The sequence below is a fragment of the Triticum dicoccoides genome, chromosome 6B (genome assembly GCF_002162155.2).
Source record: "Triticum dicoccoides isolate Atlit2015 ecotype Zavitan chromosome 6B, WEW_v2.0, whole genome shotgun sequence".
NCBI lineage: Eukaryota > Viridiplantae > Streptophyta > Magnoliopsida > Poales > Poaceae > Triticum > Triticum dicoccoides.
In genome coordinates, this window is record NC_041391.1 from 21,524,355 (window position 1) to 21,550,535 (window position 26,181).

The 26,181-nt window shown below is 43.5% G+C and overlaps 1 protein-coding gene across 1 annotated transcript; it reads left to right on the plus strand.

Moving 5' to 3' along the window:
- Positions 1 to 3,242: 3,242 nt before the first annotated feature.
- LOC119320300 (methyl-CpG-binding domain-containing protein 9-like) lies at positions 3,243 to 21,228 on the plus strand. The gene is made up of 11 exons (XM_037594414.1): positions 3,243 to 3,398; positions 12,662 to 12,747; positions 13,090 to 13,412; positions 13,582 to 14,706; positions 14,817 to 15,491; positions 16,285 to 16,578; positions 17,410 to 17,745; positions 17,956 to 18,051; positions 18,369 to 18,878; positions 19,071 to 20,516; positions 20,702 to 21,228. The coding sequence occupies exons 3-11, from the start codon at positions 13,104 to 13,106 to the stop codon at positions 20,948 to 20,950; spliced, it is 5,040 nt and encodes a 1,679-aa protein (XP_037450311.1). The 5' UTR covers positions 3,243 to 3,398; positions 12,662 to 12,747; positions 13,090 to 13,103; the 3' UTR covers positions 20,951 to 21,228.
- The last annotated feature ends 4,953 nt before the right edge of the window (positions 21,229 to 26,181 follow it).

The following is a 26,181-nucleotide window of genomic DNA, read 5'->3' on the forward strand; positions in this document are numbered from 1 at the left end:
ATTTTCTATAATAGGACGACATTAATGAATGATTTCAATATATACCTCGTATTCCAGCAAAGCACGAAACTAGTACAAGATTTATTTTTATATACTAGTGAGATAAATGCTAATAAATGAGGACATTAATGAACGATTTCGATGTATATCTCGTATTTCAGCAAAGTACACAACTGAAAGCTACTTTTGCATGCGTTATCACCCAGTACACTGAACGCGTTTTGTCTCTGTGTACAATTGACGGTATATGCAGCCAGCACCAACCGATGGTAGAGCACCGCTCCGCGGGCCAAAAGAGCTCACGTTGCGTGCTGCACGCCACTGCTTCCCATCTCCCCAGACACGGCATTGCTCACTCGCAGCCAATCTCCACCTACGCGTCCAGCCAGTTGTTCGTCCATATCAAAATATATATTTATAACTGATTTATTCTAGCAGAGCACACAATTATAATACAGGATTTTCCAAGATATATGTTAATAAATGGTTTCTATATATTTCATATAATAAGAAGACATTAATGAACGATTTCAGTAAATTTCTCGTATTCCAACAAAGCACCGAACTAATACAAGATTTTTTATATATAATAGTAATATAAAAGCTAATAAATAAAGACATTAATGAATGATTTTCATGATCTCGTATTTCAGCAAAGCATGCAATTAAAAGCTGCTTTTGCATATCTTACCAGTACACTTAACATATTTTGTCTCTGTGTACAACTGACAGTAGACGCAGTCAACATCAACCGACGGTAGAGCACCACTCCACAGGCGAAAGAGCTCTTGTCACGCGCTGCGCACCACCGCAACCCATCTACGTAGGCACGGCATTGCTCACTGACAGCCCATCTCCACCTACGCGTCCCGGGCCACTCGTCCACGTGTTCCGTCCGCCCGTCCGTTTGTTCTCCCCGGGATCCCAGCCCTGCTTCCCTCGTGCGCTTGTGCTTTACCTTGCACGCTCTGTCTCTCTAACCTACTCCTCCCTTCCTCCCCAGTGCTATGCCCGGAATCGAACCCTAGCCTGAGCTTGAGCGCGACCCTGATCCCCTGTTCGCCATGGATCGCCCGCCACATCTTGACATCGACCTCAACGAGCCGCCCCCGCCGTCACCACCGCCGGCGGTTCACCAGCCGCCCCCGCACGAGTTCGCTGCCGCCATCCCCATTGCTGCTCCTCCTCCTCCGCCGCCGCCGCCACCCCAGCTCCCGCCTCTCGCCAACGTGCATGCCCAGCCGCTGCTCCCGCACCAGGCCCGCGAGCTAGCGCTGGCGTACCACCGTGCGGAATCCTGGAAATTAGCTGCTGCTACGGCCAGTGCGCCCGCGACCGCTGGTTCATCGCTGGAGGTGCTGCCGCCACCGGTTCTTCAGTCGCCCGCTTTTGCTCCTCCGCTGCTGCCGCCGCGGCCGCCACCGCGGTCACCACAGCTCCCGCCTCCCGCCGACGTGCAGGCTCAGCGGCTGCTCGCGCACCAAGCCGGCGAGATAGCGCTGGCGTACCACCGTGGGGAATGGTGGAGGTCGGCCGTTGTGGCCTCGACGGCAGGTTCGTCGGTGGAGGTGCCGCGTCCACCGCCAGCGCGGCACATGTGCGCTGCCTGCGGCCTCCCCGTGCTGCCGGGATCAACAATAATTTGTGACGCCTGCGAACGTGGGCTCCACCAAGGCTGCGTCAACGTCGTGCGGCGGCCTCCGGTGGCCGTGAACGAGGGCTGGATGTGCCCAGAATGCGTCACCGCCCGAGACATCACCAGGCAGTTATGTCAGCTCCCTCTTGATCAATTCCTTAAGGTTTTACATCTTTTTTTGTTCAGCGAATATTATATATATAGCTCTAAGAAGTGCCTAGTAGATTTGTTGTTCATCCCGTCTGGAATTACTTGACGTACGGGTAGTAAATCGGACGGAGGGAGAGTACTTTTCACATGGTAATCCTGATTCCCGAGTCCAATCGAGAAGGTTTGGTTTGCTACTTTGTTATGATTAATTACACAGATGCACTTGCTGTCAACCAAGACAGCATATGAATCTGGTCTTTGGATTTTTCTGCTTTGCTTGACTGTTAATAATAACCCTGTGACCAAAATGACTTGGTTTAAAATAATTGCTTTAATTAGCAAGAGTAAGAAAGAGTGCAGCATGCATAGTGTTGCGTCTTCTTTTAATCTAGTGGCCACACTGAGTAATTCGTGGTTTCTGCATGTGTTTCTCCCTGATTTACTAGAAAGAACAGGGTAGATGCATGCACTTGCTGTCTTTGGATTTTTCTGCTTTGCTTGACTGTTAATAACTGGTAGCAGTGGCTTTCTCAAGCATTAATTTGTAGTAAGAGTGCAGCATGCTTAGTGTTGAGTAATTCGTGGGTTTTGCATGTTTCTTCCTGATTTACTACAAAGAACAGGGTATACGCATGAGATACTGCAGCTAATTTGCTGCCCCTTTCACGGCAATGAGGCCATGCACAAAGATAATTTTATCTCGTTCTAGTTTTGGCACTAATTAGATTTGTGTTATTAGTTTATTGCACTGGCAGGTATATATACCGGAGAAGTATATACTGAGATTTATTTTATCTCGTTCTAAAATTGTTCATCGTGTATTACAAAAATGTTCATAGTATATTATAAAATTGTTCAATGTATATTAAAAAATGTTAATTGTGTATTTAAAATTTGTTCATCATATATAAAAAAATTGTTCAACGTATACTACAAAATGTTCAGTTGTGTACTTGAAAATTTTCCAGTGTTTCTTTAAAAAAAGTTCTCTGTATTTTAAAATTTGTTCAACGCATATTATAAAATATTTATTTAAAAAATATATTATTTTCCGCTGTCATTTCTACTTTAAGATAGGCTTCTGCAATTTTACCGTCGTAGGAAGCTAGCTCGGCTGGTTGGCTCGCTCGGATCAAGATTGAGGTCGGGAGTTCGATCCCAACTTGTTAAAATGCTTCGTTTTCGAATTTTTGCTCGACGCGTGCTTATTGGGCCGGTCCGTTTGCCGCGTCGATCGGGACGCTAACGGGCGGCATATAGGAGCTCTCGTATATACATACCATGCTAATAGTTGCGGCCTTTTTTTTTTGAGAAGAATAGTAGTTGTGGACTTGTGGCCTTGTATGCTAATAGTTGTGTGTTATGCCCAAGCCCAAAACAAGCCCATGTTTTATCTTTAGGCCAGCACCGTGAGTTGACCTAGCCTACCATCTCACCGTTGCGTTCAGATCGATTCTGCGCCGGCAGCAGCGCTAGTCGATCGCCAGACGCCACAGAGCGCCATGATAGCCCGTGTAGATCCTCCTGCCGTGGTACCGATCGATGCATCATGCCATCGAGTACACGAGCCCGGCGATCGCATAGTTTATTCCTCCAGCAACCGAGTCTGAAGGTATACCGCACAGTTATTTTTCTTGTAGATTTTATAACCTATAGTCTAATTAACGGGCTAACTTAGGACGCAACACAGTTGATTAATTTACAAATTAGATGTGTCTTCCTTGTTTCTACGGTTTGGCTAAAGCACATCTTGGTGTGCCCATCTAATTAAGTCCTATGTCATTGATTTTCGGGGAGATTCCTTCATCCGTGTGTTTTCTTTTTTCCCTTTTCTCTTCTTTTTATGTTTGATTGAGTCACTTAGTTGTGCAACAACTAGTGCAGACAGACCCCAAAAAATATAATTAGATTTGTCCTTCAGTTTTGGGAGATGGGAGATGACTTATGACATTATTTGCTACTTCTGAAAATAATAGCTACAGAGTTCACCCAGATGATATCACAATATTGATTGATGAGTTTGATAGTTGTAGAGCTAAATTTAATCCAATAGATAAATAAGAACTTTTGAGTTGAGACATCACCACGCAGTTATCTCAGCTCCCTCTTAATAATCTCCTTGTGATTTTAGATCTTGTTTTGATAAGTGAATTTTATATATACTAGCTCTAAGAAGTAGGTAGATTGTTCTTCATGAAACGCCGGTAGTACTAATGGTGAGTCCAGTCGAGAACTTGACATGATGTTTGGTTTGCTACTTCTTATGATTACACAGATGCACTTGCTATCAACATAGCATATGAATCTAGTATGTTCTTTGGATTTTTCTGCTTTGCTTGACTATTGATAACACTTGATAACACTGAGACCTAAATGACTTGGTTTAGGAGAAATGCTATAATTAGCAACTGGTAGCAGTGGCTTTCTAAAGCATTAGTGCGGCATGGTACGTGTTGCATCTTATTTTAGGGGCTATTAAATTAGGTATTACACTGTAGTCATTCGTGGTTGTTACATGTTTCTCCCTGATTTACTACAAAGAACATGGTATATGAGATATTGCAGCTAATTTAATGTTGTCACCCTTTCACCACGGTGAGGGCATGCGCAATGATAATTTTATTTTGTTCTAGTTGTGGTGCTAATTTGATTTGTGCTACTAGTTTATTGAAGTAGGACACCTGCATGTTTGTACATGCAGTTCAGCCTTAGGGAATTTTAAAATCACCCTGACTCGCAATCTGTAGGAGAGAAATTTGTAGTTGTTCTTGTTTTCTTTCAACGTGAAGGTATCTTATTGGTTTCTCTTGCATTGTTGCATGATATTGCTGTATGGCATTTTATTTATCCAAAATTCTAGTGGAAATTTGAACTAGTTCTCTTTAATGTGTATCATGAACTCTTTTGTGGGTTCTCTTTCGGTCCATTAAGTTTGGGGTTAGGTATCACCTAGTATGTTCCAGTAAATTAATGAATCTACCGGGTTCACAAGAGAAGATGATTTGGCTTGGTGTGATTAATTGGAGAATGGATCACTAGTAGTGAGTAGAAGGAAATGAAGCATCGGCGACGAAGGTGTCTGGCTGCGGAGCTGCAGATGGAAATTAATCTAGAGGAAATGGTAGATGGGGATTCCGTTAGAATGGGCTATCTTTATTGATTGATTAACGATAGTACAATGGACCAGAACAACTGGAATACCACCAACAAAGAAGATCCATGATAAAACCGGAAGTTACATCAATGTCCTTTCGATCTAATGTCTTATGTTTCTCCATGTCTTCGGTGATGAAACCACAAAAGATCAAACCCGCACAAGCCAGGCCAACCATATAGGTTTTGCACAGCCACATGAGTTGCCTAGCTCAAGTGGTGAGAACCTAATATGACCGAAAACCCCTTGCAAGGCAGGCTGCCAAACTGTTGCTCAGACATACAAATAGTAGAGAAGGCGCAAAGCCCAAATTAATGAGCATTGAGAATCACTAGCTCTACGAGGTAGATCGTGATGGCCACACTAGGGCGAGGATGGAGTTGGGAGACCACCATGGGGCCACCACCACCAAACACAAGCCTAACAAAGAAGGCACCTAAACGCCTTGACAAATAGGCTTACTGATGTATGGTAAGAGAGACAAAAAGAGGATGGGCGGAGTGCTCACATGGTCGATGGTTGAATGCACTCATGTACCTCTGGTGTCACCTGCCCACATAACTAGTTCTTTTGTATTCACATAATCCATAAATCTTCTACAAGATTGAATGAAATCAACATTCTTGTTACGATTAGAATTTGTTGCGAGTCACAACGTTCTGAACAGTATCTCTATCTTGCACAAACATGTACTGCGTCTTTCTGCTAGCATCCACGCCTAACCTCTATCACCATGGCAATCTATTTCAGTGCCTCTTGTGTAGTTATCTTCGTGTCATTGCTCAATATCAGTGGACACGACTCTTGTTGTTAGCTTTCTTTCTTCAGATTTAGGATTGTCGACCTTGACCTCTCGACCTCGCTACGCATTCTTTAGCTAGATCTCTAAAGGATCTTTTTAATTTGGCATGTCCATGGTTATTTGTTACTCCATCGAGTTTTTTGTTTGTCTTCAACTTCATCCAAAGCCACAAAAATCTTCAAAGTTTTTGTCTCCTTTAGCCAGTAATTTTCTTGGATTGTCACAACCCTTCCTTATTTGACCAATTGTATTGAATCATTTCCATTGCTTTCTTCCCTATGGTCCATCCTAATACGATCGAGCATGGTCCAACTCCAGTATCTTCTCTCGCCCATGACTTGTTTTCCCTGATGTTTTTGTTTCTCGACAAAGGGTGTTTTTATTAACTCATAGTGTAGCATTGAGTGATACAAACATAATGAACACGCACCCGACCTCTGCATAACTAAGATGCACACATCCACCACTACAGATGCACACAAGGATCACATTGGCAAAAAGAAAAGTCATATAAGACCGAATCTATGCCAAGGTGAAAGAAAGAAAAGAAAAAGTCTAAAGCGACCCAACAACGATCGACGATATATACAACGACCATCAACACCAACCATCTTTTGACAACATATTACTATGAGAAGGATTCTACAAAGGAAATGCCCTCATCAAAGAAATGACGTATAAGCATTCCCGTCGTCGGATCCATCATTGAAGGCCAGATCATGGGGTTTCACCCTGAAGATCAGGTCCAAGAAAACTGCAAGCAATGCCTTCAACAGGGTAATCACGCAAAAGCACCACCATTGCTAGGTATAACCAACCAAGGTTAGACCTAGGTTTTCCCCCAGAGCTCAAGACCGGGTACTGCAGAAGCACCACCCAATCGAAATCATCATGTGTTATCTCCTCCACTTTCCACGACCCCGACAACTGCATATGCGCATGGTCATGACGTGAGATGTCACGCAAGAGATGACCATGCCCACATGAGCATGCGGTCAAACCATGACAAGATCCGCTTGCCAAAACACAACACATACTTTGATGAGGGCAGAAGGTCACATGTACCGCCCAAATCCCAAGTTTGAGACGATTAGGCATACCAACACCATCCTCACAAGTGGCAGTAGATGATAGATTTATATGAGACATCACCACATGCCGCAACTACCATCGTCGTTGCATGTGGCAGCAGATTACACATGAACCTTGCTGGATCTCGAGGTCCAACCCTTTCGGTGACCATTTTTCGGCCGATGCCACATCGACGGAGGCAACGCTAGTTAGCCAAACATGACCGATAGTACCCAACAGCGCATCGGCCATATCGGGCCTGATGGCTGCGACATCTATTGCATGGCCACCGTCACATACCCTTTGGTACACGGGCGACGGTCGCGGCATATGTTGCATTGCCACCTCCTCATCCAACCATGCCATAACTCTGAGGAGGCGCTTTAGGAGCAGTGCTAGCCCCTGCTAGATGAACAGGCTCTCCAGATCGAGGACATGGTGGCTTTGTCGGCTCCCTTTCCTCCACCACTGGGGCGCGTGCGGCAAGACAACGCCATCGGGAATAGGAAGGCGTGATGTAGCCCCTGCCCAGCCACGAACTGATGCCGTTGTTGCATCACGTGCGCCATTACTGAGTCAAGCCGTCGCAAAGTACATCGCCAAGGGCTATTGGACGAAAACAGGAATGGAGCCCTGCCACCGTCGTCAGCTATGTGGGCAAGCCCGGCTGCCACTCCTGGCAGCAACGAGGAGAGGATGCTCAGGAAGACGGCCGCCTGAAAATATGGATCGGCTGGCCGCCCGTGTTATTCAGGCGGAGGATGCGCGGTTTTGGTTTGTTGACTTCCCTAACATTGCCCATTTGGCATTTATGTATACCCTTATAAGGAGTCCGCGACCATTGTCGCGGCTCAAAAATTATCGTCATTATGTTTCTACTTGCAGCCGCTATTGCCAATTTTAACTATTTCCATTATTTTTCATTAATCGGGCAACTCTTTCTTACACATTACATGTAGATGGTCATTTTGTCTAAATCCTTATAACGGTTCGATTGAGATGTGAACTTTCATTCGACCAACTATAAACATAGTTATGATGTGAAATTGGAATCGTTGTTGTGTCTGAACATTAAAAAGCTATTAGATACTTTCTGAAGACTTGGAGTAGCAAACTCTCGAGGTTTAAGACAAATAATGTTTGATCGCCAGTGTCACTTGTATTTTTGAGTTTAAGGAACCATGGCACAATTCAGTGCATCTTCATAGAAGTCTAAGTTGGACCTTCTACACAACCGATTAGTTAAGTTCATGAGACATTACATTTCAACGCACGCATCAATGGTGATTCTCGGAGGGGTATGCCACTGTATCCCCCTATCTAGCTGATGGCATCTATGTGAACTTCTATGTGACAATTTTGCCACACAAAGGGAATTACCTTAGGCCATGTAGGGGAGATGAATCAAGGAAGAGACATCATGCGAGCCATGTCATTGAGTAACCTCTTATATTGAGTTGACAACCTACATCCCAGAGGACTCACATATTGCAAGATCTATGGGAATCCTTGGGATTGAGCGTGTACTCGGTTTGCTCATTATCACATGGCCATATTTTCTGGATTGAAGATTTTTCCCATTTAACAATATCTTCATGGCGAACTTGCTAAGAGGCGTTTCCTATGTATGTAGAAGACCATATGCTTGAGAGGAAAACAATAAATGATGAAGTAAATTATCTCCCAAGCATACATTCTTCTCTTGACTTGTGCCTCGTCCTGTTCAAGGAACAACCAACAACTTCCTATGACATTTACCGCGCCATGTACGAAGATACATAATTCCTTGTGCTCATCAGTGATTTTGCCATCAAGTATTCTTAGGGCAAGTTGGAGGCCAGAAACAACAATATGGTGGCCATACCCACCCATGGATACCTTCGAGAACATCAAACCGCCTACAATATGTTATGATCATATAGGAGGGTGTGGTGGAAACATTCGCCACAATAAAGGAGCAACGGAACTCAACGTGTGATGTCTTGATGCCACCCTGCCGCCATCCCCCTCGGTGTTGGTGACCCACTACCACCCTTGCCCACATTATGTCATTTCATCCTATTTTTCTACCATTGGTGTCTCCACCAAAGAATAGGAAGTATGATGTAATTTCATGATTAATGTCTTCACACCTTAGGGTGTTATTCGTCATCGGAGGCGTGGAGCATGATCCATTCCTTGTAGCCTACAGGTACAAGTGCAGTGGATTTGATCGGATACTGCTCAGACCATGCCCTATACAACATTATTTTGTTGGATTTAGAAGGAGAGTGGATAGCACTAGTATGCAGATACAAATACAGATGATGTCGGAGCTAGACTTGGCAGGGTAGTGTACTGCCTCATTGTGATAATAGACACAAGTGAATGGGTAATACACATGCGGAGAGTATTTAAATGTCAGACAAAATCACAAGAGTAAAGGGCATATATAACAACTAGAAGCACATAATAAACTCTAGAAGGCTGTAAACTTTCACAAGTAAAACACTAGGAGGCAACCACACCATGCCATAAACAAGTAATATCCATATGACAAGTTTTTTTTTTTGGGCAACATATGACAAGTTTGTTATTCAAGTTCTATTGAAGTCAGATTATCCTATTTAAGAGGGTTGGTTAATCTTGCTAAAAGACTCCATAATCCTAGTACCGTCGCATATTAGGAATAATATATCTAGTGTGCCGGGTTCGAAATCGGAGCATATAGTGTCTAGATGTAAAAAATCTCATACCATGTCCTATTTATAAATTGGATTCTTAAATGGTCCAGTTCAGTAATTATCCAAATCACATTCCCCTCACATGTGGGTGACCACAATATCATCTCTTAGTTTTGTTGCCTTATGGGGCCACAGCCTATGGCCTCGTGGAAATAAAAGTTGCATATTTTTTCGCATGGTGCCAGAAGTTATGTTTAGGGATTTGATTTTTCCTCATGAAGCCGCAACTCGTCTCTCTCCTAATCTTTTTTCTCTCGGTCTTCTCTAGTCGAGTTCATCTTGATCTCTCATCACCATCCTCATCCCCTTGTTGTCGCTGCATCCCCATGTTCCTAGTCACATTCGCATTGCCTAGATTGACAATCATTGTCTGTCTCACTCTAATCAGGTTCACTCGGTTGCCGTTCGTCTCCATCGGGCCTGTTGGAAAGCCACTCTCGTGTGCCTTCGAGCGTCCACCCCACCCGTGTCCTTTTTGCCTGCCGACACACTCCCATCAATTGTAAGTGGGTCTACAAGGTTAAGACTGGTTGTGATGGTTCTCTTGAGTGCTACAAGGCTCGTCTTATTGCTCGGCTTTCATCATGAGCATGGTCATGCCTAAGACAAGGCATTTGCTCATGTTGCCCACATAAACATAGTTTGCACCCTTGTTGTGGCTTCTGTTTGACAATAGGTTGTCTCTCAACTTGATGTCAGGAATGCCTTTCCTAATTGTGAGTTATCTGAGGTCTACAAGGGCATCCCTTAACAAGTTATGTATAGAAAACCCACTAATCATCTATTCTATTCTTCTTTTAACATAACAACCAACTAAAAAATAGTGCGCTATTTTGGCCTTATAGCGTTGCTATAGCATATCGGGAAGGGCCACATTATGTTTTACCTAATTTGCTCGCTACGGTGCTAATTCGGCGCTAAACAAAAAAACGTTTTAGCATTTTAGCGTTCACACGAACCATCTGATATCGGCCCAACCCACTCTCACTCTCTCTCGTAGATGCAACAAATGCAACAGCCCATCGACCTAATCTAGCCAACTCGTGACCCTCATTCCCCATTTTCCACTAGTTCAATAGCTCGTGACCTAGGGCGGCGGTGGCGGCTCGTGACTCATGAGTGAAGGAGACGGCGGTGGTTTGTGAGCGGCAGCGGCTTCTCTTCCTCCCATCTCCAAGTAGCGGTGTCAGCCACATCTCCAACTCCAACAAGTCAGTGGCGCCACGCCGATGTCAGCCAAGCCGCCAGTGCTGGCAAGTCAGCCGGCAAGTGAGAGCATCCTCTCTTCATCCGGTATCCAAGTAGCAGTGTCGGCCTCATTCTATTTCCTCGCTCAAGTCCCCATCGTCATCATCCTCCTGCTACTCCTGTCGCCATGGTAGAGGAAGCTAGTCGCGCCGAACTTGCCGCCGCCTTGTTGCTCCTCGTCGGTTGCAATTTTTTCATTGAACAAAACATGTTGATTCTATGTTAGATCACCTATAGTGGAACTACAGTTTCCTATAATTATAAGTACTTGGTATCAACCTAATACTACATCTGTTGTGCTTGATGGTATCTTATCTATGCGTGTCCACTTGTTCTTCTCTTGTATTACTAATTTACTACTGTTTGTCCTCTGCAAGCCCAAACTACTTCTGAATCTGGGTATGAAAGGAATGTGCATGTTTATGTCATGGAATTGGACCTTGTGCATGTATTTTTCCTGGAAAAATGTAGTTGCTGAAATCCTTTATTTCTGGATATATTTGGCATTTCTTTTTGCAAAATGCCATTTTCAAATATAGCATGCTATTAGCGCGCTATAACTTGTGTAGCATCTGGAGAAGGGCGAAGCTATATTTCATTGTGTGCTATTTTTTGCGGGTATCGTGCTATTTTTTTCATTGATGACAACTCTCACATGGCTGCAAATATTTCTGATCAGTTCATATGCATTTTACCCAATTGCTAGCAAATGACGCCTTTCCTTTATTAAGCATTTCAATATCATATACAGCCTATAAGATTAGGCGAGCATTTGTGAAACTGCTTAGTGATGGATTCTGACCTGACATCAAGTGTAGGTTAGAGTGCACTGCTGTTATGTTTTTAGTCCTTTCCTATTTTGGTTGAGTTATTCCATACATATTGCAGGGATAGTCTCCTTTGGAGACTGGGCCATGGTCACGTGTCAGATTGCTTGGTTCTTGTATTTTGAAAAGATATATTTCACACTAAATTTATAGAAAACGAATGTCGGTCAGAAAGTAACGTTCTATGCTTTCGATCATCAACCCTCATGTATGCCCTTTTTTCTACTTCTATTCTACTTATTTTAATATCACATTTAGATCCACATAAATACAAATGCTCATGTACTTACAGAAATCATTCAACCAGGTGTCCCTACACCAAATTGTTCTACTTTATTGGTTATATGTACAGCCATTTCTTGTAAGATATACATGCTGGATCAGTGACGTGGAATTTGTTAAAAGTACATAAAGTACCTACAGTGATTATTATCAAGACTTGGCCGTATATATGTGCCACCGTTCTGTACAATGTTTAGTTATCTTGATGATTGTTGTTCTGTACCTTTAGTGATTATTATGGCGTTGAATTTTCTCTATTGAGTTGTCTTTGCATATCAGTGTGTTAAGAAGTTTACAACCATAACAGTTGAATAGGTTGCGCTCCATTAATTCTCAGTAGTACTGTAAACTAAATTGTAGAACAATCAAATCATTAATATCCTTCCATTGTTTTAGGCTACTTTTATGTGCTATGCTGAAGAGAATAAGCGTTGAAAGCATGCTTGCATTTTCTATAGCTGGTTCATTGTGTTACAGAGCAGTGCTTTCATTACTCTACGTGATGCTCGCTGTTTTATTGTCACGTGGTTATTGTTTTGACTACTCTTGAAAGATCTGTTTGAAGAAAAACAAACTTCCGATTTCTTGAAATTCTGTTTATTGCAAAAAAAAACTTGTGGCAACTATTTTGCGATAAAATTTATAAATGGACTGTTTTTGGGTGCTCTGGAATAACAATATTAGAAATGTAATAGGAAGTTTTCTAATAACCTTTGTTGTACAGACATTATCATCAGAAGAGTTAATATTTTCTTTTGATCCTCGCAGAGTAAGTGTTGTTGATGGAGCTCATTTGACTGAATTGGCTACTCCACATTTTGAGGGGCTGCAGTTGAATAATATAACTCGTTTTGGTAAGGATATTAGAGCAATCATATGTACTGCAAGAGAGATGTATTTGCCTTTTGTTGTAGATTTTCACACCTTTTAATCTTTTATGCACTGTAACTTTTTAGATAACAATTTGCTGTGCTAACACCATGAAGATAAACTTCTGCTTGCCCCATGTTCAGTGCATGTGTGGCCACTAAGGCGTATTATGTGTTTATCCATAAAGGGCAATTTAATTCCAGTTCCAAAAAAACTATGGGTCATGCTACCGTTTTGATGCTATAGTTGACTGGTCTCTAATGTAACTATTGACCATCATTTGTGGTGCGTCTTATAATAATCTACTTCTGGCTATCATGTTGCAGATGGGAATCACTTTATGCCAGCATTTAGTCTTCCTCATTGTTTTAGCATGAGACAACAATTTCCTCCTGTGGATCAAAGTTTCATTGCTGATGGAAACATAGACCAGAGGTCAAATCATAAACGCGGCAGGAGAAGAGATTTTCCACAAAAATCAGCATTTCGCAAGTTTTCTGAGAAGCACAAGTTTGGAAGTTCCAGCACTTTTACGGAGCCATCATTTTTTACGAAAGCAAAAACCCCGAGTCCTGCAGAAGAAAGAAATCCACCAAAGCCTCCAAAATTTCTTGCGGAAAATTGCAACCGTCAACAACATCATCATAGTGTGAGTATCTCATTACCTGTTTCAGATTCTGTTTCTTCATCCTGTGCCCATTTTAGATGTTATTGTTTCCTACTGGTATAGCCTTTGTTTTTTATATTGCAGTTCTCTTATCTTACGTTCACTTTGGTGCTGATTTTGATAACACTGCTTTGTTGTGTTGTTACTCTAGGTTGGCCTACCTGTTCAATATCAAGATTTCTTCATAACTAACTTGGGAGATATCGATAAACATGCAAGCTACCACAATTGCCACCAGATATGGCCGGTGGGTTTTACATCTTACTGGCATGATAGAGTCACTGGTTCACTGTTTGAGTGTGAGGTGTGTGATGGAGGGAGTTTTGCGCCTTTGTTTAAGGTCAAAAGGTTACCATGTTCAGTGTTCCCCCTTCCAGAAGCCTCGACCATTCTCTCTCAGAATGGTGCAAGAAAGGCCGCTGAAACAAAGGAAAGTAGCAGTTTTATTGGAGATACTGATAATGATATGGATGATGATATTTATATGATGGTGGATAATCCCTCTGAGACCAGTCAAGATTTCTTATCAATTTTTACCAGTGATACGGAGGATCAAAGGACTTCTTCATGTTGCAATGATGTACAGAGCTCAAATATGATGTCACAAATACTACCATCATATTCTGAGAATGTTCCACCAGGTAAAGAAGCCAATATTAATGACCAAATTGGTGAGTTTACATTTGAGGGAACATCGCCCTCTTCAGTATGGGGGATGATTTCTTTTGCTATGGTGGAAGCATGTGAAAAAATGTATAAGGAACATGGGCATCTGGTATTCTCATGCACACACGGCAGCGAAAATCATTTATTAAACAAGGGGAGGGGATGTCAGAACTTTGATGGTCCTTACGCTCCCTTAACTAGATTTTGCTCATCCAATGGCCCCAGTATACCACGAGTTACAGAAAAGAAGAATGATGTGGAACCTACTTATACATTACTGAAGAATTGGTTATGCCATGATAGAATTGGGCTTGATTTGGAATTTGTTCAAGAAATTGTGGAGTCTCTTCCTAGATCCAGGTCTTGCATAAACTACCAGTTCTTGTGCAATAGGGCAGAATTTCGTTCTTCTGTAACAGTTGCAAGTGGTTTACTTTTATCTGTGCATAAACATGGTCAAAGTAATGTAGATACACCATATGGTAGACATGGTGGGGTGACTGGGCTACACGATCCTGCTCAGCCCAGCGGTTCTAGCATCCGCAAGCTACCTCCGGGGCGTCCTATTAGCCATAAGCTTCAACCAGAATCGGCGGCAGATGTTTTCCAGGTAGCTCTTTACATATCTTTCACTGTTTCTACTATTTGAGAAACACATCTTTACAAAGTTGTGCATTTCATTTTTATTCTTGCATCCATCTTATTGAAAATTTCTTGCAGATATGGGAGTTCTTGGGGCGCTTTGCTGAAATCATTGATCTCAAAGAAGTGCCTTCATATGAACAATTAGAAGATGAACTTGCTGACCCATGGCCAATTTGTGCAAGTGAGAAAGAAACACTGTCAATGGGCATTCAGGAATGTAGGGATTACTCTTCACCAATGAATTCCCCTGCAAATGCTTCTACATCACATTCAAATAGTGAATCTGGTCTCTCTAATAATGAAGAGATTGTGTCTGTATTTATTCCTGTTGAAACTTCCTCTATGAAGGAAGCTCGTCTAGATAAATTGGCTGCCCAGACACTTGGGAGGTGCACTGGTACAATATTGCCCGGCGTTCATCTTGCACTCATTAAGGTTCTTTTTGGTGAGGTATTATCAAAGCTGAACATTGACCCCAAAGAATCAAAAGCCAGGCGTGGAAGAAAGAAGGACACTGAGAGCCTTATTTCAACAAAGAAATTTAACTTTGATATGCTAACTGCTAACAAGTTGACTTGGCCAGAGTTGGCTAAAAGGTATATGTTAGCTATTTCTTCCATAAATGGGTGCATGGATGTGTCTGATATTTCCAGTCGAGAAAGGGTGAAGTTATTCCGCTGCCTACACGGTGATGGTGGCATCCTGTGCGGAGCAGTACCTGGGGTTGCCGGCATGGAGAAGGATGCCCTGGTAAGCATTTTATTTCAACAATTAGCTGAACCTTGTGATTCATTTGGATCATTCCTTCCTTTCCTTCTTCAATCAGACATGAGTTGTCTTTAGCTTGCTGTATGCTATGGTTATTTGCTATCTGTTTTCAGATTTTTCTTTTAACTTTTTATTTATTTTTATTAATATTTGCTTTGATTGCAACCCTGTACAATTATTTTATACACATTAACTCTACATAATAGTATGTTTCTATGTTGTTTCCATGAGGGACATAACACATATCCCTGTTTTATCCTGCTTAGGAAAAAAACCTTGGTTTTTTGGGTTACCTGTCACCATCAGTATTGCTTTCTGTTTTTTAGGGTAAAACAACAGGGAATGCCATCACTCTGTATTTATATGTATTTCGTAGTAATAATAAAAAGAGGTATGTACAAGCCTAGCAAGGCGAGTATATATAATCAGTTACGAGACTCTGCCCATTTGTTTTTTTCTATGATATTTTTCAGAGCTTTTCCACCTGTTTGCAGGAATTTTGTTGTTAAATATTATCTGTGGAGAAAAGATTCTTGGTTTTGCTTATTTGGCTAGAGATATCTTGACTACATTGATTCCTTGTCCAGCTGTGTGATATTTTGATAGTATCGAATATAATTTATAAGGATGTTGTGTTACGTTCCTTGTATGATTTATCTATAGTGTTTTGTTCACCCACTAAGAGATATTATAAATTTCCCATGTTCTTATTTTAGATGATGGTAAAATTTATGTTTATTTTTGCTGCACTGTAATTATTGTCTTGTACTTTCAGCTGCTTCTGGAGGCAGAGAATTTGATATGCAGTTCTCTATCAAGTGAAGGAAACAAGGTTTATATGATGGATTACAAGTATTCTGCTGAGGTGCCTATTGCTGATAACAGAACATTGCCAGATTGGGCAGAAGCACTAGAGCCTGTGAGAAAATTACCGACAAATGTGGGAACGAGAATTAGAAATTGTGTCTATCAAGCTTTGGACCGAAAACCACCAGAATGGGCAAGGAAAATTTTGGAACATTCGATATGTAAAGGGGTCTACAAGGCTAATGCATCTGGACGAACCAAGGTTAGTAATGCTCTTGCAGGCTGCAGTCATTGTATTATTGCTGTTCCAGACTGTGTTTAATTTCCTTTTTCTGGCTTTGACCTGCTCTCAGGCCCTTATAAAAACCTTTTCATTGATAGATCGAGCTGCAATGCTTATGGTGTTTTTCTCTTAAAAAGTAACGAGTAGCAAAAATAAAAGTATGAGTTTGTATTAGTTTATGTTTTAGTACCGTTTGTTGTGTGGGTTGCAGTCTACTTCCTCCGTTCCTAAATATAAGTCTTTCTAGAGATTACACCATATATCACATACGGATGTATATAGATGCATTTTAGTGTAGATTCACTCATTTTGCTCCGTATGTGGTCCATAGTGTAATCTCTCCAAAGACTTATATTTAGGAACGGAGGTAGTAGATTACAGCTCCTCATGTATTTTTCCCTTGGCCGTCAATACAAATGCATAAATTCCGTTTTCTAGTTCCCCTAACACTTCTTTTGTTTTACTGTTTTATGTGATGAAGTACTGTATCCCTTTAAAAGGATGACAGGAATGGTTGTCGAATTTTGTTTGAAACCTTGGAAACCAGTCAGATGATGTATTTTGTATTTACATGTTTTTGTTTATTTAGCCTGAGCAGGAAACTTCGGTTAACATGAACTTTCTGTCAGCATCGCAGTTTAACCAAAGTTTTACTATATATATAGCTGCCAGAAGAGAAGTCAGTGCATAGCTCGCTGCCTTATTAGACTTATTCATTGCCATGATACTTTTCTCTATCTTTTATTTTGAGGACCCTTGTGACTAGGGGACTTTGGAAAATACAGTAAACGTTTTTTTTTCTTGTTGCAGAAAGCTGTTTTATCTGTGTTGTCAGAGGCATGCCGTGCAATAGTGCCACAAAAGCCTGAAAACCCAAGAAATGGAAGGAAAACTATTTCCATCTCAGAGATTATCTTGAAGAAGTGTCGTGTTGCCCTGCGCCATGCCATTTCCTCAGATGAATATAAGCTTTTTGGGGATCTGCTTGGAACTATTGTAGTGAACTCTAATGAGTATGAGGATGAGGGCATCCTTGGGTTTTCTGGTATGGTGCCACGCCCTTTGGACTTCCGCACAATTGATATAAGGTTGGCTATGGGAGCTTACTGTGGATCCTGGGAGACTTTTTTTGAGGATGTGCAAGAGGTACATTTTTCTTTAACAGCCTTTTTTGTATTATACTATGGTCTGGTCATACGCATGGGATATTTTCTCAGATTTTCCATGGATGACTTCATGTGCCTGCAAATACTCCTGCACAAGCTAACTGTTAACTTGGTTTTCTAGTTTCAGCACACTGTCTGTTAGCTTGTGCACAAACTACAAAATTTGCTGATCTGTTATGTTTACCTGCAGGTAATCCGTAATCTGTATGCTGCATGTGCCGTTCGAACGGATATAGTGGAAATGGTTGCAGAATTCTCTAAGAGTTTTGAATTGTATAAGACAGAGGTTTGTTATCCCTCTCTGTATGGTAGTTTACTGCTTCGAACACCTACTTTTCAACTGGTTAAAGGACATTTTTAGCAAATTGTGTCTTTTGATTGCAGAACATGCTCTGTGTTTCCTTGTTGTTTGATCAAGATAATATTGCAAATAGAAAAAGAAATGGGTCACTCAGTTAGCTTTGTACCATCTCATTGGGATTATCTATGCTGATTTGAGCATATATTAGCTTACTGTTAAATTTACTGTTTACTAAGTTATATTATTTCCAAGGATTTTAGTAAACCTTTTGGCTTTCTGTTCTTTTTACATGGCTGGTGCAGGTGCTTGACCTTGTTCAGAGATTTGATAGTTACCTCTCTAATGAGAATACTGGTTCAGAAATCCATGAGGAGCTACATGACATTGTGACTGCAGCGACCAAATTACCTAAAGCTCCATGGGAGGTGGGTATTTGCAAAGTATGTGGCATTGATAGAGATGATCACATTGTTCTCTTGTGTGATGGCTGCGACGCGGAGTACCATACTTATTGCCTGAGTCCACCACTAACTCGTATACCACGAGGAAACTGGTTCTGCCCATCGTGCAAGTTAAAGCCAGAGAGATCACATCTTGACCAGGGTGCTCAGGATTTTAAACGACAGCGAAAAGGAGCAGAGTCTCATGTATTTCACGGCAAACCATCATGCATGTCAGCTCAAAAGAAATCACATCTTGACCAGGGTATTCAGGATTTGAAACCACAACGGAAAGGACCCTATCATGACATGCTTATTAACTTAGCTGCAACAGTGGCACAAAAGGAGTACTGGGAGCTTAGCACACAAGAGGTATGGTTTTCTCTTCTATGTTTCAAGTAGATATCTCTACTATTTACTGTTTGGAAGTTTTAGTTCTTTGTGTATTGCACATTTCGCTATATTCCTTTATATGATTTTACTTGACCTAATAATTTCTCTGTTGATTTTCATAGTGGACAAAGTGACAACCTACATTGTCTAACATTTATCTTCAAAATGCAGAGAATCGATATGCTGAAATTTCTTTGTGATGAAATGCTCAACACAGTCCTGATAAGAGAACATATACAAAAATGTCCAGATAAGTTCAATGATCTCCAGAAGAAGTTTTATGCTTTGAATTTTGAATTGAAGCATCTGAAAGATAAGGAGGAAATGAGGACTTCATATGGTGAAATGGATACTTTATCTGACCAGATTTCAAAAGTGCAGGAGTCAGTTGGCACAGTAGAGTCAGAGCTTAATATGGCAACCCTGAGAAGAGATTTTCTGGGAAAGGATTCGTTGGGTCGACTGTACTGGGTGTTAGGACGATCTGGTAAACGTCCTTTACTGGTCGTTGATGGAAGCATGCTGATAAGCAAGGAGAGGGACCCACCATCTACTTCTGATTGTAAAGGATGGAATTCTGCATCTGTTGTCATTTATGAATCGGATGAAGAAATCCATAGCCTTGTTGACTGGCTAAGGGAATACGATCCATGGGAGAAGGAGCTGAAACGTGGTATCCAGCAGTACTGGCAGCGGCAGCGGCATCTTCATCACCTGGGTAATTTTGTTCTCAGTGATCCTCCAGTATCATCCCAGGGGTCGTCGAACAGCAGCGAGCAGCAGCTTATGGAACTTCCCAGTACCAAGGCTGCAGCAATTTTGGGGAAAACATGCCGCTGCGACTGCTTAGAGCCTATATGGCCTGCTCAACACCACTGCACAGCATGTCACGAGACTTACTTCACATCAACGGAGTATGAAGATCATGCTGGAAAGTGCAATGGACATGTGAACAAGGACAAGGATTCTGTTCATCCTAGCTCCACCTCTGAGTCTGACTCCACAAAACCGATGAAGTCATGCCCATATGGCTTTGAAGTGATTTGCAGAAAATTTTCCACCAATGATTCAAGCAAGGAGATAGTGAAGGATATTGGACTTATTGGATCAAACGGAGTTCCGTCTTTTGTCCCTTCACGTGCAGCTTTTATTGATCCTCCAGTCATTCTGAATAAAAACAAAAAGCAAGATGACATCCCAAATGATGATTGTGTTTCCAGCTCCTTAGAGGAATGCCAGGCAATGTCTGTACAAAAGCTAGGGAAGGAGGGGTCCAATTCTGCTCAAGATTGTCCTGCAGCTAGTACTTCCTGTGATGAAAATGTGTCAAAAACTAAGGAGCCAGCCCCTGATACTGACACTACTTCCTGTGAGGAAGCAGCATCTTCTGCAACAGACAAGCCAACAAGATTGCTGGCTGTTAACGGTGGCTTGGTTCCGGAGTCATCATTGAGACCTGTTACAGGAAGAAACTCCCATATCCTAAAGCAGCAAAAGATCCATTTGCTTGATATAGAAGCAGCGTTGCCTGAGGAAGCTTTCAGAGCCTCAAAGTCTCAACAAATGAGAAGGCGTTCATGGCGTTTTTTTGTGAAGCGTGCAGAATCAATATCCGAGGTGACTTCATCATCTATTTGTTCACCTTAATTTGTGCCACACACAAAAAAGTGTTTATTATTTTTGTGCCTGTCCATTATATTAAAATCTCTCTAACATCATCATCTACATACAAAATAAATGCTTGAGAGGGCTGTTATTAGCCACTGTACTGATTAATCGTATCTATTCTGTGCCTCTTCCAGATGGTACTGGCGACCAGCATGTTGGAGAGAGTGATAAGATCCGAGTTCTTGAAGAATGATTGGTGGTACTGGTCCTCCTTCACAGTAGCTGTCAAGACCTCAACTGTATCCTCACTCGCTTTCAGGATCTACACTCTCGACGACTGTATCATGTACACCAAGGAGCCTAGCACCGTGCCGCCGGCTGACAGTACAAAAGTTGTGAACAAAGGGAGGAAGGGGAAAGAGCCAGAACCGTCAGCGTCGTAATTTGCGCCGCTCGATTTATTGTATACCCCAAACTTAGATGTTCCGCCGACAGTTCAACAATAATATGACGCTGTGGTGACAGAGATGGTACTATAGGCAGAGTTTGGTTATTATGTGGTCCCTTGAGGCTTTAGACTTAGAGCTAGCTTTGATTCTGGTGTTCCTGCAAGGGTGCAAGTGCAACCTTGACAGTTCATCTTAATACAAGTCATATTTATCAGACTATATAGTTGTGCGCCTTAGATATGTTTGGGCCAGCAAAGAAGGAAAATGTGTTGTTTGAGGATGGCAGCGGCAAAGAGCTGGAGTTTAATTTTTCCGCCGGGAGCAGCTGCATGAGTGTGCTAGTTTTTCCATTCGGCCTAACCTGTTGTTGCTTTCAGGGTCAGGGATACAGATCATTTATGTTAGGTCATCGTTCATCACCTCACTGGTGAATTTGCCATGAAGGACATGAGGTTTTTTTTTAGAGAGATTCTTTGGCATTCGTGTCACGCGCACCGCAGGTTGCTTCTTCCTTTCCCAACAGCAGTACGCCAAAGACTTGCTTGACCGTGCTGGCATTGACACCTGCAAATCCTCCCCCACGCCAATTGACACCAATGGCAAGCTCCAGCGGGCTGATGGGCCGCGCGTCGACGATTCCTCCACCTACCGCAGCCTCGCCGGGGCGCTGCGGGCGAGTTCCCTTTTTAAGCTAACCACGTGCTTTATTCGTTTATCAAAATTTGAGAGCATACAATTGGGGAAAAAGCTTGGGAACAGCCGGGGGCATCCGCTGCCTCCAATGCGTGATGCGTGTCCCAAGCCAAGTGTCGCCCGCGCACCGCACTATTCTCCCTTATCTCGCTGGCCACTACATCTTTGTTGTAATATTTTCCGTAACATCACCTATGTTGAAAAAAGTAAAGGTAAAAAAATCTGCAACAAGTTCTCTATTGCAAAAAAAATGCAACAAGACCTCTGCTACAAAAAAAAAATTATACAACAAGACTGCGTGTTGCAGAAGTGAGGACAACGCTCAGACACAAGATTACTTAGGATCTGACGGCTTGCAGCCTGGCAGATTTTAAAATGATCCGCCGACAACGCATAGCACGTCCCATATAAATTGATATCAGGACCATGTATACACTGGCGAGGGCCACGGGCGGCGCGGACTATGGGTGTCCGCCCCTGCCGTGGCCTCGGTGGTGGTGGTGGAGGCGCAGCGGCCGTGGCAGATGGGTGTGTCGGTTGGGATCCAGGCATCATGTCGGCTGGACGATGACAGCAGGGCAAATGGGCTCTGAGTATTCTTGCCGTTCAGCGACAATCCTTGGGTCCCCCTTGCCAGTGGCGGGGTTTTGCGTCGGTGGCCTTGCGCAGTTCTGCGTCAGGCGCTGAGGTGGCGCGGCACAGGGGTGTGACCGGTAGGGAGGCTGGCTGGAGGGATGGGTGGCGCCGACGTGCTCGGGCCCCCGTCACTGGCACAGGGGTGTGCCGGTCCGGATGCGTCCGCTCCCCCGCCTCCCCCATTCCCCGGCCGTGTGTTGGTTGTCGCAGCTCCGACGATGTTCAAGGCAGGATGTATGCTGTGGTTGTCGGTCGGTGGTGTTCCTTCGGTGCAAAGTTGATCTCTTTGGATGGTCTTGGGGGTCTCTGGATGTTGGGCGGCGGCCCTGGTGGCGGGAGGCGAGGCGTTCGGGGGCGGAACCTGCCTCTTAGGTGCGGGCGGGCAGCCATGGTTTTGAGGGGGACGTGGCTGCAGGTGGTTGGCGGAGTAGGGGTGTGTTGGAGGGGTATGAGTGTCGGGGTTCATCCCTTGCACAGTTCATATCTGGCCGTTGGTGGCGGCGTCCGTGGACGTCGTATTTTTCTTGAAGGCTCCGTCGCGGTGCTCCTGCCGCCCTTGCGTCGCTCCGGGTGAAAACTCGATCTGCGGATGGGACGGTGGCGGCTATCCGTGATCGTACCCTTCTGGGAGGCACCGTCTTGGAGCCTTTACTTCGTCATTGTCCATCTCACCCCTGCTCGGTGGCTCCAAGTGGTTCTTCGTAGCTCATATTTAGTTTGCTTGGTTGCCCGACACCTTTGTATCTAGCCTTGGGTGTGTTTGTGGTGGCGTGTGTTTGTTCGGCTCGCTCGGATGTATGTGGTGATGGTTGCTTTATAATCGTGGGGGAACCCTTTTTCGACAGTGAATCTCAGAAGCAATAGTCGTCTGAATTTCGCGAATGATATGGCCAAGTTTTCAACCATTGCCATCCTTGATGTTTATTACCACTTCCTTGCAGTCTGAGGCAATTACCGCCTGGTTTAGTCCCGGATCTGAAGCTAGTGCATGCCAAAGCTTTAAGGCAAGCCAGTGCTTTCAAGGACAGCTGGTTCGATCGGTAATGCCTAGGAACACACGAGCAGAGGCGTCCAGATAGATTGGTTTGGATTCCCAACTAGTCGCCAAAGGAAGATCTTCACCTTTGAAGGAACCTCTATCTTCACCTTTGAAGTTCTTCTTGGCCACTAGAAGAATCACCGCGACCTTCTAACCTAGCCTCTCGACGAAGTTTAGTTGATACAAGCAGTATAATACCCGGGCAATCCCAGCGGCTGCCAGGGTCATGGCAACGGAATCCTTCTGTGAAAACCCATACATGTTCACAATGGATGTATAAAATGGGCGAATAGCTCCCATGCGACGTTGTTGGTGTGAACTGTCTCTGATGCGACGTAGTTGGTTGTAATAGTTCGCATGCGACATCTGCGTTGGAAAAAATAGCTCCCATGCGACACTGCTGCCTAATCCAAAGACACATGTTTAAAACTCGAATCAGGTGAGCGGGACCCACAGCATGGGACCCACTAACTTATCCAACTCAGCATTGGTCAGGTGAGCGGGACCCACAGCCTGGGATCCACTAACTTATCCAGGTCAGCATAGGTACAAGAGGACACCGAGCCATGCAGCACCCGAGCCCATCCTCCCCCCCTCCCCGACGGGCGCCCCTCCCCGACCGTTGTTGTTCTTCTTCTCCGGCGACGACGGGCAGCAACGCCGTTCCGAGCCGCAACCTGGCAATGTCGAGCTCCGCTTCAGCCTCCCGCCGCTCATGGCCGCGCTATGGCGCAGTGCCCATGACAAGGTGCCCTGCATGCCCACGTATCGCACCCCTGAAGCGGCTAGTCACAACGACCGACAAGAATGGCAACCTTGGGCGGGAATTCGTGAAATGCGAGAGCAAACCAGAGCAGGGAAAGGTGAGATTTTACTTCTCAATATGCCAATTTTGGTTTTTGTCTCCCAATTTCAAATTTGCCCATTTTTCCCCATTGGATTTGGGATTTAGGGTTCATCTTTCCTATTTCAGAAATTGAAGCAATGCACCCATTTTGAGTGGCTAGATGAGTACATAGAGCGGATTCAACTGGAGGGTGCATCAGGGGAGCTCGATTTACCGTTGGAGGCGGAGAAGTTGGGCAAGTTTGGATCGGGCGCATCTGGATCTGGCAATTCCATTGGGGGCGCCCGCCCTTCCATGGGTGATACTGTGGGGGATGCAAGAGTGACGGCAGAGCTGAAGAAGCTGAACAAGCAGATGAAGAAACTCATCGAATTGCAGAAGCAGGGCAATTTGAGGGCCGGACTTTTTTATGTTTGTGTAATTGCTCTCGCATTTGTTTATGTGATGATAATTAGTCGTAAGTGAATAGATTGGGCATCATTTGTAATCGTAATGATATGTACATTTGAATAAAAGTGTTGCGCTGTACGAATTCGGCATGTCTTCTCCACTCTGTTTCGTTTTTCAGTTCTTCAGTTCGTCATCAGTTTCAGTTTCAATTTCAGTGGTAGAGGGAGAAAAGGAAAAAAAATGTTCGTCCACAGTTGCCCGAAAAGGCCAGGCCCATATAGAAGTTAGGCAGGGCCAAATAGAACATATCCAGGCCCATTGATAAAAGAAGTGTAGCTAGTGCAAAAAAAAGTGCAAACGGTCATTGATATCGATATATCTTTTCGCCTTTAGGTTATTTCACAAATGTTAAGTTTCCTGCCTTCACCTTTTTTTAGATAACTCATCTGATAATTATTGGAGCTATTTTTATGCATAAGCTATCGTGTCCGATTGTAGGGTCTCGTGTTGTTTCGGCTAAAACAAAACGTTGGTTCTAGTTAGCAGTCTAACTTGCAGTCTTTGTGAACCAAAAAAGTTGCAATTGTTTGATTCTAGTTTATTTCAACCAAGCACCATTTTTATTTTTTTTTTGATTTGTGCTATGGTGTTTTCAGAGTTTTTACTCGTGTGTTTCAACCGAAAAAGGTTGTGCCACTTTCAAAAAAAGAAGACATATAGTGTGCCCCTAGTAGCATCTCCTTACAACATAGAGGGGCATCCCCTTACAACATATAGTGCATAAAACATAAAAGGAAGATAATTAACTAGACACATGCTAACAACAACTTATATGATTGGATCATGTTTTAGTGCATTTTTTAGTTCACATGGACACATAAATAAAATGCAATGGAGAAACTTTGAAAACCCCATAGCACAAACCAAAAAAAAAGATAGCACTAGCCCGAAAAAACATTAATAGATAGCACGATAGAGGGGCATCGGGTACCCTAGTAGAATAGATAGATAGAACATATAGAGGGGCATCCCCTTACAACATATAGTTCATAAAACATAAATCTAGATAGATAGAAGACACGGGCACACATGCCCGAACCAACACAAACACAAGCTAGATAGATAGAAAGACTCGCACTCGAACAACTCCTTGGTGATGATGTTGTAGGTCGTGAACGCGATAAACTCGCATCCACACCAGAACACCTGGCCGAGGAGGTGGTGAGCGTCGTGGGGGTTGGTGAAGGTGACGTGGAGGCCGATGACGAGGCCGTTGGCGTTGCCATCGTACTGCTCGTGGAGGTGGAACATGGGCGGAGTGCCCGGAGGGAGGTGGAGGTAGCCGGCTTGGAGGAAGAAGCGAGCCAACTCTCTAGGGCCCCTCCACCTTGAGATGGCCCACACCCTCAAGCTATTCTCGACGATGACTCCGGCCGGGTACTCCCTCTCCGACACGGTGCGAGGGCGACGGTAGGTAGGGCCGTTGAACTGCATGGTGGCTCGAGTGGTGGATTTGGCTCGAAAAGACGAAGCAGAGGAGGCTTGAGAGATGGGGGAGATGAGTGTGAGAGGGATGAGGAAATGGTGCCCTTTTATAGCCGCGTTGCAGCCGTGGTCAAT